Source organism: Euprymna scolopes, chromosome 7 (genome assembly GCF_053919585.1).
Source record: "Euprymna scolopes isolate OS-2025 chromosome 7, ASM5391958v1, whole genome shotgun sequence".
NCBI classification, from domain to species: domain Eukaryota; kingdom Metazoa; phylum Mollusca; class Cephalopoda; order Sepiida; family Sepiolidae; genus Euprymna; species Euprymna scolopes.
The window spans coordinates 118,636,454-118,653,354 of NC_136488.1; the positions used below are offsets into that span (position 1 = coordinate 118,636,454).

At 34.7% G+C, this 16,901-nt stretch overlaps 1 protein-coding gene across 1 annotated transcript in view; it reads left to right on the forward strand.

Annotated features, from left to right (window-relative positions):
- LOC145279911 (4-aminobutyrate aminotransferase, mitochondrial-like) overlaps positions 1-16,901 on the forward strand; it is an 84,145-nt gene that overhangs the window by 43,988 nt on the left and 23,256 nt on the right. The window contains exons 5-8 of the mRNA XM_080131468.1: positions 3,302-3,382; positions 9,073-9,165; positions 10,092-10,218; positions 16,717-16,865. Of these exons, the coding sequence (XP_079987594.1) occupies positions 3,302-3,382; positions 9,073-9,165; positions 10,092-10,218; positions 16,717-16,865 (450 nt within the window). The remainder of the gene's footprint in view (positions 1-3,301; positions 3,383-9,072; positions 9,166-10,091; positions 10,219-16,716; positions 16,866-16,901) is intronic.

Sequence of the window (16,901 nt, forward strand, 5' to 3'; positions counted from 1 at the left end):
CGAACGGATCCATTGTGTTCAATTACCGCCGTGAAAGGTGACCCAATTATTCCTTCCCAATTATTAGTAAAACGGTCACTTGTGTTCAACTAATCGCATACAATAACCCCGTGACAGTTTATAAGCCATTAAATGACTCCAAAGAGGTTGATATGCCGTAAAACAGATATACCTACGTAAAGCAAAATCTTATAATGTGGAAAGCCTTATTTTAGTCTAGTGAATCGTTCGTTTATTATTTGATCTTGCTCGAACAACAAACAGCAATGATCAGTCCAGTATTTTTTAAACAAAAAGTAAAATCACCTCGACGAACTTGGGAATCTTTTTAAACTCTCCCACTTGTAAGGAATTTTAAACTGAACATTTTACTTAATCTTTTGGAGTAATAAGTAGCAATGTTGCACCCTAAACAACTATTAGGTTTAAATAAATACGTAAACTTGTCAACATGGACCGCAAGCTTAATGGTCTAAAACGTTGGTTAATGATTAGTTTTATATAAGTTTTCTGAAGTTTGTATGTCAAGTCTTTATTACAAGCAATAATAATTAAGCATAAATTAACAATTCTGGCCATGGCTGACGGAATAAGAACAATCTACCCCTGTGGATTAAATAAAGGGTTAAATTCGAATTTCGGTAAATGTTCCTGAGTTTTACATGAATATTTCCAAGTTCGATTATTGAAAACACACCGTTCAAAAGCTAAAAATATTTTATATTCGAATGTTAAAATTTTAACAAACCGCATGATCGGGTATATCTTATTCATACACGTTGTGGACATTTGAGTTGTATTGTACATTAATCGACTGTTTCTTTTTTCTTTTCCTAGAAAACACACACACGTGTGTAGGAAAAGAAAAAAAAAGAACATAAAAGTGAGTTGATTGATGTACATTTATTCACAAATAACACAAAAATTGAAAACGTTTGCAAATATGACGAGTTCTTATCTCCACTGGAATATCACATTAGATCGTTGGTTTGCCAACTCGAAAAATTGGTTCAAAAATGAAACAAAACGGAACTTTTACTCATGTTTCATCAAATATGTATCAAGAAAAGAATACTGCCTATATATATATATATATATATATATATATATATATATATATATATATATATATATATAAGAGAAAGAAAATTAAAACTATAAGTTTAACTTTACAATCAAAATTTATTGTTCGAAAAAAAACCCAATTTACAAAGTCCTTATTCCGCGGAGTTTCAAAGAATGCTATTCTAGTTATTATTCTCATCAGAGGACATAAAGAAATCAGCAAATTATATTTGTAGCAATGCTAGAATTTGCTAGTTATGGCATTAAGTGAAACCACAATTTATTGTAGTTATAAATTGCCAAGAAAAAAAGTTAAAAAATGTTGGATATATTAAAAACATTTATATAAACAAACCGCGCGTAATATTTCAGCTTGCATGAAAATTCTCTCAAATTGATCCGAAATGCGAAAATAGTTCTTTAGAGAGAATGGTGTTTAAAATTAAGTCCAGCGTGAGGACGCATCGTCACGCTGGACTTAATTTGTTTTTATATTTATTAGTTTTTTTTATAGTTTGTTTTTATGTTTTTTTACATATCTTACATTATATATATATATATATATATATATATATGTGTGTGTGTGTGTGTGTGTGTGTGTGTGTGTGCGTGTGTGTGTGTGCGCGCGTGTGTCTTTCGCTTATGATTATCTGAAGAAAAGGAATGTGACAAAGCAGGAACCGATCTATAACAAATGTTTGGTTGATGCTTTGTACACATTATTAATAGCCTAACAATTACGTCTTCATTCATGTATTTAACACCACATATCAATAAATAACTGACGCCTCGCATTATCTTTTTCTATTCAATTGGTTATGTAATCGAAAGAAGTCATTAACTGTATGAGATCGATATACTAACGATCAACCACTTACTTTAATCACAAACTCGTTTTAGCTTACATAATTGTCATCAAATGTTGTCAATTCATATATTTTATCTTCCCCTAACCAATCGATAATAGTGATTATTCTATTTCGTCTTCTGAGGAAAAAGTCAAGATGGCTGAACAGGGAAAACATCACTTTGCTTAATGCAGATGTCTAAATCTGTTCTTTTATATTAGACAGATTTTTGACGTTTTGCGGTTCTTTCCGCCTACTCATGGTCGAAATAGTGGCATAGACTTGGCTATCAAGCTTCTATAGGGCAGCTAGTATTCACCAGTAGTGGCACCTCCGCCAGTCGACAATAAAACATCTCTCCCCACGATTGAAAATGTAATTCCTTAGAGAGTGTATCTCATAGAACCAAGTCGGACCAGATCTCACTCCGACAGAAAAGGATCTGGATCCGTTATGATAGCCCTTGAATTGTCAGATTGAGTTTTGAGATGAAATTCGGTGACTATGATTGCGCGCAGGAGTAGCGACCACATCATTCTTAGACGTCAGTTTTGCTTCCACCCTCTTTTCAGTCGCTCATATCAAAGAATGATAACAGCAAATTCGCATGAATAAGCATGGTATGGTATTTTCGACCGGTTTAATTCTGTTGTTAGCATTGGTTTCACACATTCTTGTTTCAGTAAAAATCTGGTACTTAGAACAGCTGCGTGAAAATGGCAACATAAGTAAAAGTTATAGAACTTCCTAGATATGAATCTGGCATCACTCTACTTCACACCGTCATCTTTCCAGGCGACGATGAAGAATAGAACCGTCAGCAAAGTACTCAAAACTCAATTTCAAGATTCTATACTGAAAGCTTGTTTTTGTCGATGTGAAAATCTACTTTAAAGAATGGAAATTATATTAATAATAATAAATCAAAATAAAGTAAACTCTAGGCCCATTAACAACTGGTAAAAGTTATAGCCCGTTGGCTTAAAATGAGTTATTTATGCCAAATTGATAGCTTAATATGGTTAAATTTGTACTAATTTTTGCATTAAATTCTAATCCCTATAAATCAATATTAATCTCTGAATTGTTATCAAATAAATACCATAATACTTAGTTCATTCACACTATTATAGCACAGGTTCATACAATATTTCAGTTAGATTTCATTAGCTCTCGAGAAAAAGTGGAACGAACAGACAAACTAATAGAAATCGAATGCAGATAGTTTTACCTGATTGACATCTAAATAGTTTTAAAGTAAATTTTCGCCAAATCAGTACAGTTCTTTAAAAAGACCAAAAAAAAGAAACACATTATTTGTTAAATATCGTTTACATCATTGATTTCCAAGCAAATCATATTTTTGCTGTTCTTTTCCTTTTTTACAGGCTCTTTTTGTGAACAGACCGGCGTTGAGTTGCTTTCCGCCATTACAATGGATGATACGCTTAAGGAATGCATTGTTGTCGGTAAGATATTTTCATTTATTATATAAAGTCAATTTGGCAATTTATTTTCAACAATATATTACATACCATCGTTTTGTTTTTTTGTTTTCATGGATAATAAATATGACTATAAAAACCGAAACGACTAATCGAGTTTAAACTTACAAAAAAAAATCAATAAATAAGATAAATAAATAAATAAAATTATCAATAAACATTAAATAAAATAAAATAATAATAATAATAATAATAATAATAATAATAATAATAATAATAATAATAATAAGCAAGTAAATGCATGAATTAAATCTTACTTAGAAAATTTGTACGAAATAAAATAAAAAATATGCGAAGTAAGTTTTATTTATTTACATAAAAAAGAATCTGTATGGCTGTATGGTCGTAGATTAATTAATATTTTAATCTAAAAGTATTAAGAACAAAGACTACTATTTTTGTGCCATTTAATGGCTTATTAAGTGAAAGAAATTTTTTTCTTTGTTTTTATTATTATTAATTAAGATTAAGTCTTTTATTTTTACCAATAAAAATTATGTTTGCATATGCGATTATTGTTTCCATTCTTCTTATTATTAGCCTTTATTACGATTATGATTAAGCTTCCTTTCTTTGCCCATGAAAATAAATTCGCATACGTGTTAATAGAGGTGAACCTGGCACACTTACATTTACTTTTATTACATAAATTATTATATAGATGATAATCATACAGTTATGTTTCCTATATAATAATTCGCCTTCAATAGTAAAACATAAAATAACAACTTACAGGAATACTTGTTAATCGAAGAATACGTGAACTGTATTTATGACCTCCGTTCAGTCTTGAGGAAGAATAGTTTACCCCTGTAATGGTTGCTACGCCTTTACTATCGCCAGTCTCCTTCGTATCAGCATTTCACTTGCGTCTTTTGTCTTAACTCGTACTTTTCTAGTTTGGGTGTCGGTCAACCAGTGGTAAACGCACAATGAGTCAATGTGGAGATGCACCATCTTGGTCTGCAATTGAAGTGCAAGATTAAGGCCTTTTAGCATGACATCAAGTTCCGACAAATTGATATACTGAGCATCATTTGTCGGACGAAAATTGGGTTCATGTCTGGTTTCATCTAGCATTAAAACAGTTTTAATGATAGCTGTCATTGTTATTGTGTAAGACACTTGGGTTTTGGTCTCTGAACGAAGCATACTTCGTTTAGACCAAAAACCCAAGCGTTTTACAGAATATATTTTTCTCTTGATCATTGCTGTCTAAAATGGCCACAGAGATTCATGGACCCGTATCTGCTGGTAGGCTCTCTTTAAATCCAGCAACGCTACATTAATCCCCTTCTGACGCCACTCTCGTAGTTTAAAGGCGTGCGGATCAGCATTCGCGGTGAAAGCATGGACATGTTGATGTCATTCTCGGTAAATCAGTACAGGTCGCATTTTGTCTTTAGTAGGTTGTTCAATAACCATTAGCAGGATTAAGCCTTTGGGTTTGGTGTCCTAGGTATTCAAATGGATATGGTATTAATTGACCGTTATACAATCCACATCTGAATATATATGCAGCTCGAATTTTAGTAGAAACAGCATACTCTTGAATTGTATTGTACAGCTGATGTGGCGTTTCACTCATGGCCTATCTCCTCCTCGCAATCTGGGGTCCTTCTCTGTTGTCAAACGTAGAAGCCCCTTTCCTCATTAGACATAGCTACACAGACTTATTTCCTTCTGCCAAATGTTACATCTCCTGCCGTCGTGATTATGGCACACAGGAAAACTCTTATTGCGTCAATTCTAATTAATAAGTCGTAGCCGAAGGGTTTTCCTGCATCACCAGGACGTCAACTTCAGCTATGTCACCTTTCTCAGGACAGATCATGGCAGTCACTACACCACAACTTTCTTGGGATAATCATTGATGGCCATACGATTCATTCGTTGCTTTCTCCACATCTGACTGCGATTTGTGTTAACTATAGACTGAGAACATCCCTTGTCTGCACATCATTAATTTTGATCCGACCACAGGCAATTCTGTGTTCATTGTTTTTCAAGAGCAAAAGTGGAGATGATACCTTGTCCTTGAATTCGTTTCCAAACAATTGCGATATATGTGATCCAAATAATTGCAACAATAACGTCGTAGTCTTTTTAGTGCTTGTGGATAAACATTCCTCGTACGACTTTGACTCCGGCACTCTTTAGCTAAATGATAAGGAACCCCACATTTATGGTAATCCAAATTGTCTCCATAATGTTTAGATAACGCACGACTAGTGTTTACTACTACTGCTGTAACTGGTTTTGGTTCCTTAAGGATGTTTCGAGCCTGGGCTAGTTGTTAATTCGTGATAACGCTCAGAAAATGTCTACTAACATCCTCAGGTAAGCCTACCAAAAAGGCACAATATTCTGTGGTTGACACCATTAAACGTTACTCATAATTTCCGTAAATCTGCTAAGTAAACCTTGACTATTCCCGCGGGGGGATGTTGCCGGTCAATGAACTGTTGCCATTCAACAAAATGGCTCATCTGGTTAATCTCAACAGAATAACCGTTGCTGGTTATTTTAATTTGCGCAATGTACAAATATGCTTAGCCTTCTCAACCCATTCGACGACGGTCCAATTAAAGATCAATCAGATTTTGGTATTAAGCGGATGTCAAATCTGTTCAGTTTTTGGTCATCGCTTATCAAAGCGACATGAGAATAAGGGTTAAAATGATGGCCAAATAGTTTGAAAGATTGTCTATAGTTTTTCCTAACCGAACGATATTTTACTGGGATACATTCTTATTTCAGTCATGTAAAGTTTTTTGAATTGAGAACAAATGACGCCAAAGTTTTGTTCATGTTTCTTTCACACCGAAACATTCGCTTATTATTCATAGGCAGCAGCGGTCTTCTTTCTTTTCTTTTCTCTTCCTCAGTCCCAACTAATCGTAAACTCACACGCTAAGAACAACACAACGCCACAAAACGAACAGACACAAAAATTCAGCACTAACTCTTTCTAACGTAGACTGCAACTCTCTACGTCTCTGTTCTCTCTCGGCTGTCTCAAACTCGAGATCTTTTTTCGCTAATTCGTTCCTATAGCCGACACACGTCGACTCATATGCAAATTACTAGCACGTTAGTATTTGAAAAAAAAAATGCATCTATAAAATTACGTTTTTTCTCCTTCTTCGCTCTCCGACCCTTTCACCTGACAGGGCAAACATGGTCGCGAATAATATCTTCTCTGACACACACACAAACAATACCGTATTAAGTTACATCTAAATTGAACATCATCGCTAAAAATAGTACAACCGTATTCTGTATAAGTACAAAAACATATCTACATGACGCAGCAAGTCAATATTGCATATAAATTAGAATAGGGTGTTCATTGCTTTGCTCAGGCTTTGAGCAAAATACGACATTTGTCATGGATGCATTTGAGTGACGGTTACGGCCAATGAACGTCAGTTATTAAGGCAGGAAGTACCCACCAGTGATCACGGCTAAACGCCAATAACAAAAATAACTACCTCAAAACAACAACTACCGTCTAAAAACAACAGTAACAGAGTCAAAACAGTACTATGAGGTGACAGTAACCTACTGAAAAGAGCAATGGCGACTATGAATGACGTTGCTCGCCACTCGATGATAATGTTTGAGAATTGAAGACAGGCGAGTTGTCTGCCCATTCCCGCCAGTGACCGCTCGTGTCAAGAAGTGCTAGTAACCACCTGAAAATAACTGTCAATTACCGCCATAAGCGCCAGCGACCAATAGTGACCAACAGTGACCAACAGTGCCAAACACCGGATGACAGCACAATACAATGGATAACTGCACGAATATTAAAAACAGGCCATTTTATTTCAGAGTAACCCAATGATTCTCGATACTGGTCATAATTGATAGTGAACAACAATGACCAAACGCAAGTAACATGTCAATGACTACCGGTGCTAACTATTGAAGACAGACAATTTCATTTCGGAGCAGTCTAATGGAGGCTGATACTGATCATGGTCGACAGTAAACGTCAGGAATCGACACTGACAGTAAACGCAAATAACCGCCCAAAACATCACTAACCGGCACTGGCCACCAGGCATCCAGTGACCACCAGTGAATTCCAGTGTCCAACAATGCTCGACAGATAAAGACAGACTATTTCAGTTCAGAACAGTTCAATGAAGACCGACACCGATTAAGGCCGCCTGTGACTGTCGGTTGCAAAGTTAGCCAATGCCGCTAGTACCCGCCAGTATCCGCAAGTAATCGTCCCAAACCAACACTATTCGCAGTAATCCCCACTGGTTTCCGCTAGCTAGCACTGCCAGACAATACCCGACAGTGGAAGCCAGATTATTTCATTTTGGTCACGGTCACTGGTGTCCGTTATTTTCCAGCGCTGACAACTATAATTTAATTTGTTTTCAGGGGGTGGGGCGTCTTTACCGAATATGTTCTGATTTGCGTTATACTTCTACCGGGCAACGTCGGTACACAGGTTTTGCTAGTTTACTTTAAATTTGAATGGCACAAAATAAAAACTAAAATGCTCCTCGTTTGAAAATAATCAATTTTAATTTTTTAATTAACCGTAAATTGTAAATAACTTAACAAATAACCTATCTCTCACTTTGCTTTCTATAAATTTATCTCGTAAGTTTTCACTGTGTTGAATCAACCTATATATGATAATTTTTATATATCTATAGGTATTTAGAAAAAAGTTTTACACTCTTTTATCTGCTAATTTACATAGTGTTTCCGTACGCACACTGTAAACACATATGCAAAGTGGATAGAAAACAATAGGACTTTTTGCTTCTATATTATAAATTAGCCGGTCATCCGACGTTTTCCGATCGTAAAATACGCTTAAATATATTTTAATTCATGCGGATTTCATATTTATTATACTAGAGCTAATTCTTTATTGATTATTATATTGTACCTAATATATATATAAAGTAACGATTTCAAAATTAAAAAATTACTTCGGTGTCATCAGCTGTAATCAAAACCAAAACATTCATCGCTACAAACTTAATCGTTATTTAGCGCTGCACTTTTTGTGGTTATCGTCCAAGCTATCATCCGATAAAGAAAAAAATTAAAAATTAAGAGAATTCAAGCTATATATATATATATATATATATATATATATATATATATATATATATATATATATATATATATATATACGCATGCTCAGAAAATAGTCGATTTACTCCTGCCAATGTTAACTGTTTTTATTCCATTTTGATCCTTTAGCAACTATTTTTACCAGCCAATAACCAAATCGAAAATGCTACCGAGGCTCAAATACCTCCATATCAAGTTTCAAATCTGAAGACCAATTATTCATAAAGAAGTTCGGTAGATACTTTTCGACTATATATATATATATATATATATATATATATGTGTGTGTGTGTGTGTGTGTGTGTGTGCGTGTATATGGCATGTCCGTGTGCTACAACGTTTACACCCTATATTCTACGCAAGTATGCACTATGTAGAACTACGCATGAAAAGAATTTATTTTTGTAACAAATATACTTTTGTGAGAAGAGTAAATAAATAAATTGATAATAATGTTTAGAAGATTTACAATTTCATATTAATAATTTTTACTGCAACAAAATAGGATTATAAATCATAACTGAATTTATTTTATTTTCAAGATGGCGCCGCCTGGTTTAAATTCGGTCCAAACGATGGCATGTGGTGCATGCTCAGTGGAGAACTGCTTGAAGTCAATGTTTATGACATATCAGGTAAGTTGTTGCTTTTAGCACACACAGAGTTTTTATATTTATTTATTCAGGTTTATTTGACCTGATCATCTCATTGTTAATCAATCATGCCATTTCAATTAATGTAATGAAAACACATAAAACAGCATTAAATGCAGACACATACTAAAAAACTAGCATAGACAAACTGCGCAATTACTGGCTGTAGAAACTAACAGTACTTTATAGACTATGGCAGTTGTTTCATCAGACTGTTGAGAGGTGAAGAGATCACACCTGCATGGTTAATAAAGGCAATACAACATCCACATTCAAAACCAATGAGACACAATGCCTTAACAAACAGTCTGCTGTATTACTACTACCTACAATCCTGTTTGCAAACATCATCTATGGACGCCTCGTTTGGAGCATATTTTGAAAAGAACAAACAAAATACAGGGGGTAGTGTTTTAGCACAAAGGAACAGTTTTTAATCAACAAATACATCCTTGAAGACTCTAGGAAGAAACAGAAAACTAAGCATTGTGAGCATTGGCTAATACCTGGTGAGGTTGCAGAACTTAAACCTTATGATGGTACATCAACATCAAGAAACAAGAGTCAGTAAAACACCCTCCATCACAAAATTAGCCAAACAAATAGTTAATTATTGTGAACTTGAGATCATAGATTTGATAAGCAATACATATTTACAATTTTACAAATTTACAATTTTGAGATGGCGATTTTGAAAAGTGTGAAAGTTTTTTTTGTTTACTTAAATTTAAGTTCATTCCAGATAGAAGCACATTTAAAGTCACTATTTTATAAAAATATGTTATTACTGATAAAAATAAACCTATGTAATTGTAAAAGGGTCGAAAGTTAGAAGTGCCGGCTCGGCAGAAGGCAAAAGACAAATGCAGACATCTTTAAATTGTTCTTCCAACTTTGATTTCATTCAGAGACAAATGAGAGGTGGGAAACCGCCAAGTCAAGAAGAGCTGCAGTCTTGTTTAATAAACGAACCGCCAGGCTGTCCGAATCTTACTGTAGTTTCCTTTAGTAACGCATTTCATGGAAGAACAATGGGTAAGTAAATACATTTAAATTTTTTAATAATTTCTTGCATGTATGTATGCACGTATGTATGTATGTATCTATGTGTGTATTATGTGCCACTTAATAGTTATATATATAAATGAATATATAAAATATATTGTCAGGGATTGACGACTCAGTGTTTTGTGTTTTAGATTTGGCAGTTCCATAGCACGACTTTTATTAGAGATGACAACCTTCACGTGTTTTTTTTGTAAGTATCTGATTACCTAGAAAAATAATATGCTATATGTATTATCTGCGCAATGGCACAGAATATATAACTTAAAATTGTGGTAGTTCTAGTTCGATCAGTTATTTCCTATATAATATTTTGATAGCAGAAATTCTCTTCTGGAAAAATACCGTATGTTTGCAACAACAGATGCCACATACAAATGTATTATGTTTAGCGTATTAGTCACTATCTTATGTAACTTTAGAACGCCAGTTATTCTACATTACATCCTAGAAGCAACATCATCACGATCACAACCATCTTCAGAGGAAGTAGTTCCTATTTTCCCCCTAGATAATAAGTCCTCCCACCGACCCCAGTCAACAACGGGAGGAAATATACACATTCCATATCATGATATTTCCATTTCCAAATTGAAAAATAATAAATTCCCCCTTATCACGTTCCTCCAAATCTCACTAGCTGACAGTTGACAATTCGTTCATTCCAGAATCTAAATCTTATTACAACAACGAACGCTCCGGACATTTCCAAATATGGCGTCACTCTCTCCACGAGGCAATTGTTCTTATACAGTAACCTTACCATGCTAAATCTTTTGTGTTTACATACATCGTACGTGTTGTTATTAAATACTGCTTTTGGATACATCGGCACATGTTGATAAGCAATGATTTCATTTTTCATGCTACATAAACCTTTCTTTTCTTTTTTAGTACGATTGAGTAAAATTCTTTATTTACGATTAATAAAAAATAAATAAAACAGATTAAACGATTAATATAGCCGAGATCCTGATGTTAACGAATCAAATATTGACTGTTTATTTACTTAAAAAATCTCCTTATGTATGTTTTGGAAGCCTTTAAACAGTATATTCCTAACTATTGGACTAAGATTTTTTTCTTTTTACGCTAAATAAAAAAAGAATAAAACAGATTAAGAGAATAATATAGCCGAGACTCGAATTTCGCCAAAAACTTACACAATGACCTATATTACTTGACTCTAACATTTATTTTTTTAGTACTTCATAATCTCTTATGTGTGATTTTGAAGTCTTTAAGCTGTCTATGTGTGCGAGTGTGTGTTCGTGCGTGTCTGTATGTGAGCGAGTGTGTGTGTGAGTGTGTGTGTGAGTGTGTGTGTGTTTGTGTATGTGAGTATGTGTGCGATACACATCAATCTAATACATGCGTCAACTAGACTCAGCCACAACAACATAGCTGGGCAGGTAAAGTTAAAGTTATGAATCCGCTATCGTTTCCAACCATGATAACGTATGTTTAACTAATGTCTCTCTTTATCACTTGGTCTGTCTGTCTGTCTGTCTGTCTGTCTGTCTCTCTCTCTCTCTCTCTCTTATTTAGATGCATGGTTATTCGCCGGGATAACGTTCTCGTTGTATGCCCAATGTATGTATCATTTTCGGAGTTACATTCTCCCATAGAGCATTTAAAGTTATACACAACATTGGTTTGTTCCAACATTTTTATAGCCGGCGAAGAGTTGTTTCTAACACAAGGTTTTGTGCTCTAAACTTCTTGTAGCAGATAATAAATTTAAACTTCTTGTAGCAGATAATAAATTTAAACTTCTTGTAGTAGATAATAAATTTAATTTGAGAATTACTGTCAACAGGCGTCAAGTATCTACGTATAATATTTTAACTAGCGGTGGGTACCCGGCGTTGCCCGTGTGTTTGTAGGTATGTGCGTTAAAATAACGTTAAAAGAAAAAAATGAAAGTTTTAGTAGGAAGATCGGATTGCACCCCGAAGCCTTGACGCGAAGGTGGAAACCTAGAAATTGAGAAGCGTGTTAAATTAAGGGTAAAAAAGTCCTAGAGGATTGACATTTGGCCGCTTAATGAGGTCATGGCGGGGTTGTTACGATGACGAGCCATTTTTTTTAATTACTGCGGGGCAGTCTTTTGGCGCTTGTTTACTTTGTTTCAGTGCGGGTCAGTTTTGGCTTCCCGAAAATGATGGGGTGGAAACCGGCTCCCCATTTAAAGAAGATATTCCAATCGGACGTTCGCAGTGATGCCTAGCTCTGTTTATCCCCCCTCGGCCAAAACTGTGAACCAAAACTGAAAGTGAATTCCCGTCAAGCACGGACCGGGCGAGACCGGCAATTATGGGTGTCAGCCGAGCAACGTCGTAACAGACGCAGAAAAGATAGAAGAAGAGAAGATAGATAGAAGAAGAAGATAGAAGATAGAAAAGAATACATAGAAGATAGATAGAAGAAGAAGAATAGAAAGAAGATAGAAGATAGATAGTAGAAGATAGAAGAAAATAGATAGATAGATAGATAGATATAGATAGATAGATAGATATAGATAGATAGATAGAAGAAGAAGAATAGAAAGAAAAGATAGATAGAAAGATAGATCGAAAGAAGATAGATAGATAGAAGATAGAAGAAGAAGATATATAGTATAGATAGATAGAATAGAATAGAAGAAAAGAGAAGATTGTGTTTTCTTCGATTCTGAAGTTCGATGTCGGTTAAGTTTCGGTGGTGGTAGTAGTAGTAGTAGTAGTAGTAGTAGTAGTAGTAGTAGTAGTAATATTAGTAATAATAATAATAATAATAATAATAGTAATAATAATAATAAAACAAACTGCGAACATCGGAAACTAACTCACATAAACAGCGCACAGTAACCAGTACCTTGACTGCTGTAATAGAAATAAAACGAAAAAAGCCCCCCCCAGAAAAAAAAACAAAAAAAAACATCAAAACAAATCAAACAAGAAAAAAAAACAGAATACGACCACAGAGAACTAAGAAAACTGAAACTGCAAAATGTTAAGATAACTACGCACCCCATAAAAATAGAGCTATCTACATAGGTGACGCCACACCAAAGAGTCAAGATTGAAGATCATTAACAAGACCTCCATTAGAAAAGAGCGTAAATGAGACAAAATAATGGAAAATTGTGCGACATTTATCACAGATAGGACTTAAAATTTGTCCGACTACACATTGTACGAAGAGACAGAAATTTAAAGGAATGAGAGACAATAAGCTTTGACCAATTTCTACCACCCACCCGCATTTAAAAAAGATAAATAAGCATTGATAGCCGCCACTATAATTATGAATTTAAAGATACTGCGTGGTTATCTGGCTTTCTGAATTTGAAAAGAAGGAAAAATGTGTTTATTGGGTTCTGGCTAGTACTAAGAATGCTGTAGCTTAGACAAACGATTTCTGTAAAGCTCAGATTATTGGTTTGTGAAGTTCATACGAATATCTGTCTATGAACTAGCCTCTTCTCCTATTTCGTTTCTAATTTCGATATGGCAGTGTGATACATGGAACCTTAAAGCAATTTCTGAATATATGTATCGTTGTTCGGGAACCGACATGCTGTAGTCTCAATCGCAAAGTAGTCAAAGAATAGAAAGGAACTTCAAATCGTTTTTTTTTTTTTGTACAACTGAATTTATTTCCTCATTGTTACGGCCGTGACGTCTACCACGCCTCTAACGTGATCTCAAACGTCCTTTCCATCTTTTACGTGATCTTCTAAAAATCTTTATTTTTCCCTACCGGTGACGTCATTTCGCATGCATTTGCATACACGCGTCCGTGCTATGTTACACCTGTATCAGTTTATGCATTCAAAATAAAATGATTATAACTGCGATAAGAGCTAAAAATAAGAAGTGAAGCATGCATGAGTGCACAGTGAACGAGGTATAAAAAATGACTAAGTTCAGCATTCCTCTCCCCATTTAGCCCCCAAAAGTCCCTAGTGGACGTTAATTCCTGGTGAAAATTAACAAACGGTGCAATTTTAGGCCTTAACATATGTAAATTTGAGTTCTGCACCACGCGAAAAAAAAAAAAAAAAAGAAATGACTAAGTCCATCATTTGCACCCACCTCCCATTTAGTCCTTAAAGTCCCTAAAGCCTTAACATTTTTAAATTTGAGTTCAGCACCATGCAAAACTGCTAAATAGACATGCTCAGAAAATTTTGGACAAATATGGTAAAATAGTCCCCAAAATGGAGTTTTTATTAGGCCTAAAAGCGCCCATGGGGCACACCCAAGAGTATAGAGAAACAAAATTATATAGAAATCAGTTAGTTACAACTTTTCAGTAAGTTTTATAAAAATCCAAGGCATCAAATTTTTAATAAGCACAAAAGTGTCAATTTTAATCATTTTAACCCGAAAGGAATTCCTAGGGTGGGGGACAATCAGAGTTTTCCTGGAAAATCAGCTGTTACTGTTTTACTCATATCATGTTTTTACTCATATCATGTTTAATGTTTGCGCCAAATTTTCAAAAATTCCTAAGCATAGTTATAGAGAAAAGTGCGGACAGACGAACGGACGAACGGACAAGGGTGATTTTACAGATCCTTTTGTTGGAGAACCAAAAATATTTAAATAAAATATTACACACATAGGCCGATAGACATTTTACATAAACGTAGAAAAATGTTTCTTGACAAATTAGAAATTAAATATATAAATAACCTATTTAATTTTTAAGCTCCCAGGAAACACTTTCTCTAAATATATGCAAAATGTCCAGCGGTTTGCGTGTGTGTTATTTTACTTAAATAGGTTGCTATGTTTCAACGACTTATAATTATATAGAGAAGTATTGACGCAAATTTTTGTGAAAGCAAGCAAATTTTATTTACGATTTTCAAATTTGTCTAATTTTTTAAATAAAATGTAAGTTGTGATGCGACTAAATCATTATTTGGTTGTATTTTCTCTTGCCGATTACACGTCACGTCAATTAGAGACTAATTCGCTAACTTTTGAAATTCTTAAACATGCCCTTCATCAATGTCATTATTAAACTTAAGTCTTGCCCGAGGTTAGGATTGCCAGGATCTTGATTGTGCCCTTAAATTCAGTTTCACCTCATGTAAAACTCTCGCATGGCAATCAAAAAGGTTGCTGTAAAAATTCGCTCTTAGGAGAATGTTTGAAAATCTTAAATAAAACAAAACAAAATACATATTTTTCTTTTCGCAAAAACATTTATCTAAATATCACGAACCTCATTAAGCCTTGGTTCGAGTAGCGGTCGAGAAGGTCCGGATCTTGGTGAATGCCATTAATTTGACTTCACTGTATGGCAATCAAGTCGATTGAGCTATAAACTCGATCCAAGAAGATAAGAATAGTTGCAATTCTATCTATCTATCTATCTATCTATCTATCTATCTATCTATCTATCTATCTATCTATCTATAAAATTGTGCGTGTCTGTGTGTGTGTGTGTGTGTACATTTCCCTACGCAATAACTATGTCAATTTTAAGTCTACAGACTCGAAATTTCATATACAGGGTACTGATATTTGAGAAAAACTTTGTGATCGGCTTTCGGCCAGAAATTTGGCTGTTAAGGGGTCAAAGTTAAACGATTTGACCTTTGAGAACTCTATCAAACTCCTCTGACAATTTTGGGTCTAAACACTAGAAATTTTAGATATAGGTTCCTTGGACATGGATCTAACTTAATAAATTTATTTGAGCCCAAAACAATAAATGTTAAGGTATCATAATAGGGGTCAAAGTTTAAAAAAATTGACCGCTTTTTTTTTTTGCTCAACATACACATCTAAATACCCGGGCAAGGCCGGGCACTCATGCTAGTATTTATATAAAAGTGAACGTGTTTGTGTGTGTGTGTGTGTGTCATTTTCATATGCAATAACTCTGTCAATTTTCAATTTTTCCACATACAGCACTGTTTCGCTGTTTCACAGCTCATCAGTGCGGCTAGACAGACAACTGCCTCAAGTCAGGATCGAACCCGACGGCCCAAATAACAGTCAAGGCTTCTCCTCATTACGCTATACGGCTGATGCTATGTGGTAATGAATTAACGATGTTTTGGCATCGTCCAAATACCTCCGCTCGATTTGTTTACACAAAGAGCGTCACTTAATACACTAATGGCAGTTTGTATATCACACACACACACACACACACACACACACACACACATATATATTATATATGCGCATATAGTTATGAACATAGGACCCGAGCAAAGCCGGACTGAACTGCTGCTAGTCTTAAATAAAAACAATTATTTTTTATTTTCACTGAAATACTTCTGTTAACTCAAGAACATGTCTTCATAACATAACATTAGAATCCTATTTGTATGCTTTTAACGAGGACAGTTTTGCTCAGAAGAATTAAAAATTTGTCGTTAAGTTTTATAATCCCGCGGTTTTCTCGATTTGTTCACCTTGTTCATTACAATTGTAAAAACTTCCCAAAATTATCTTTCAGGTGCTTTGTCGATGACTCATGCAAAATGGGTCCACAAGCTCGATAACCCGCAACCAATATGGCCGATTGCCCAGTTTCCACGCTTACAGTATCCTCTCGATCAGTTTGAAAGAGAAAACAGAGCCGAAGAAGATCGATGTTTAGCCATGGTGAGAAGATATCTATGTGTGTGTAGGGGGGGGGGT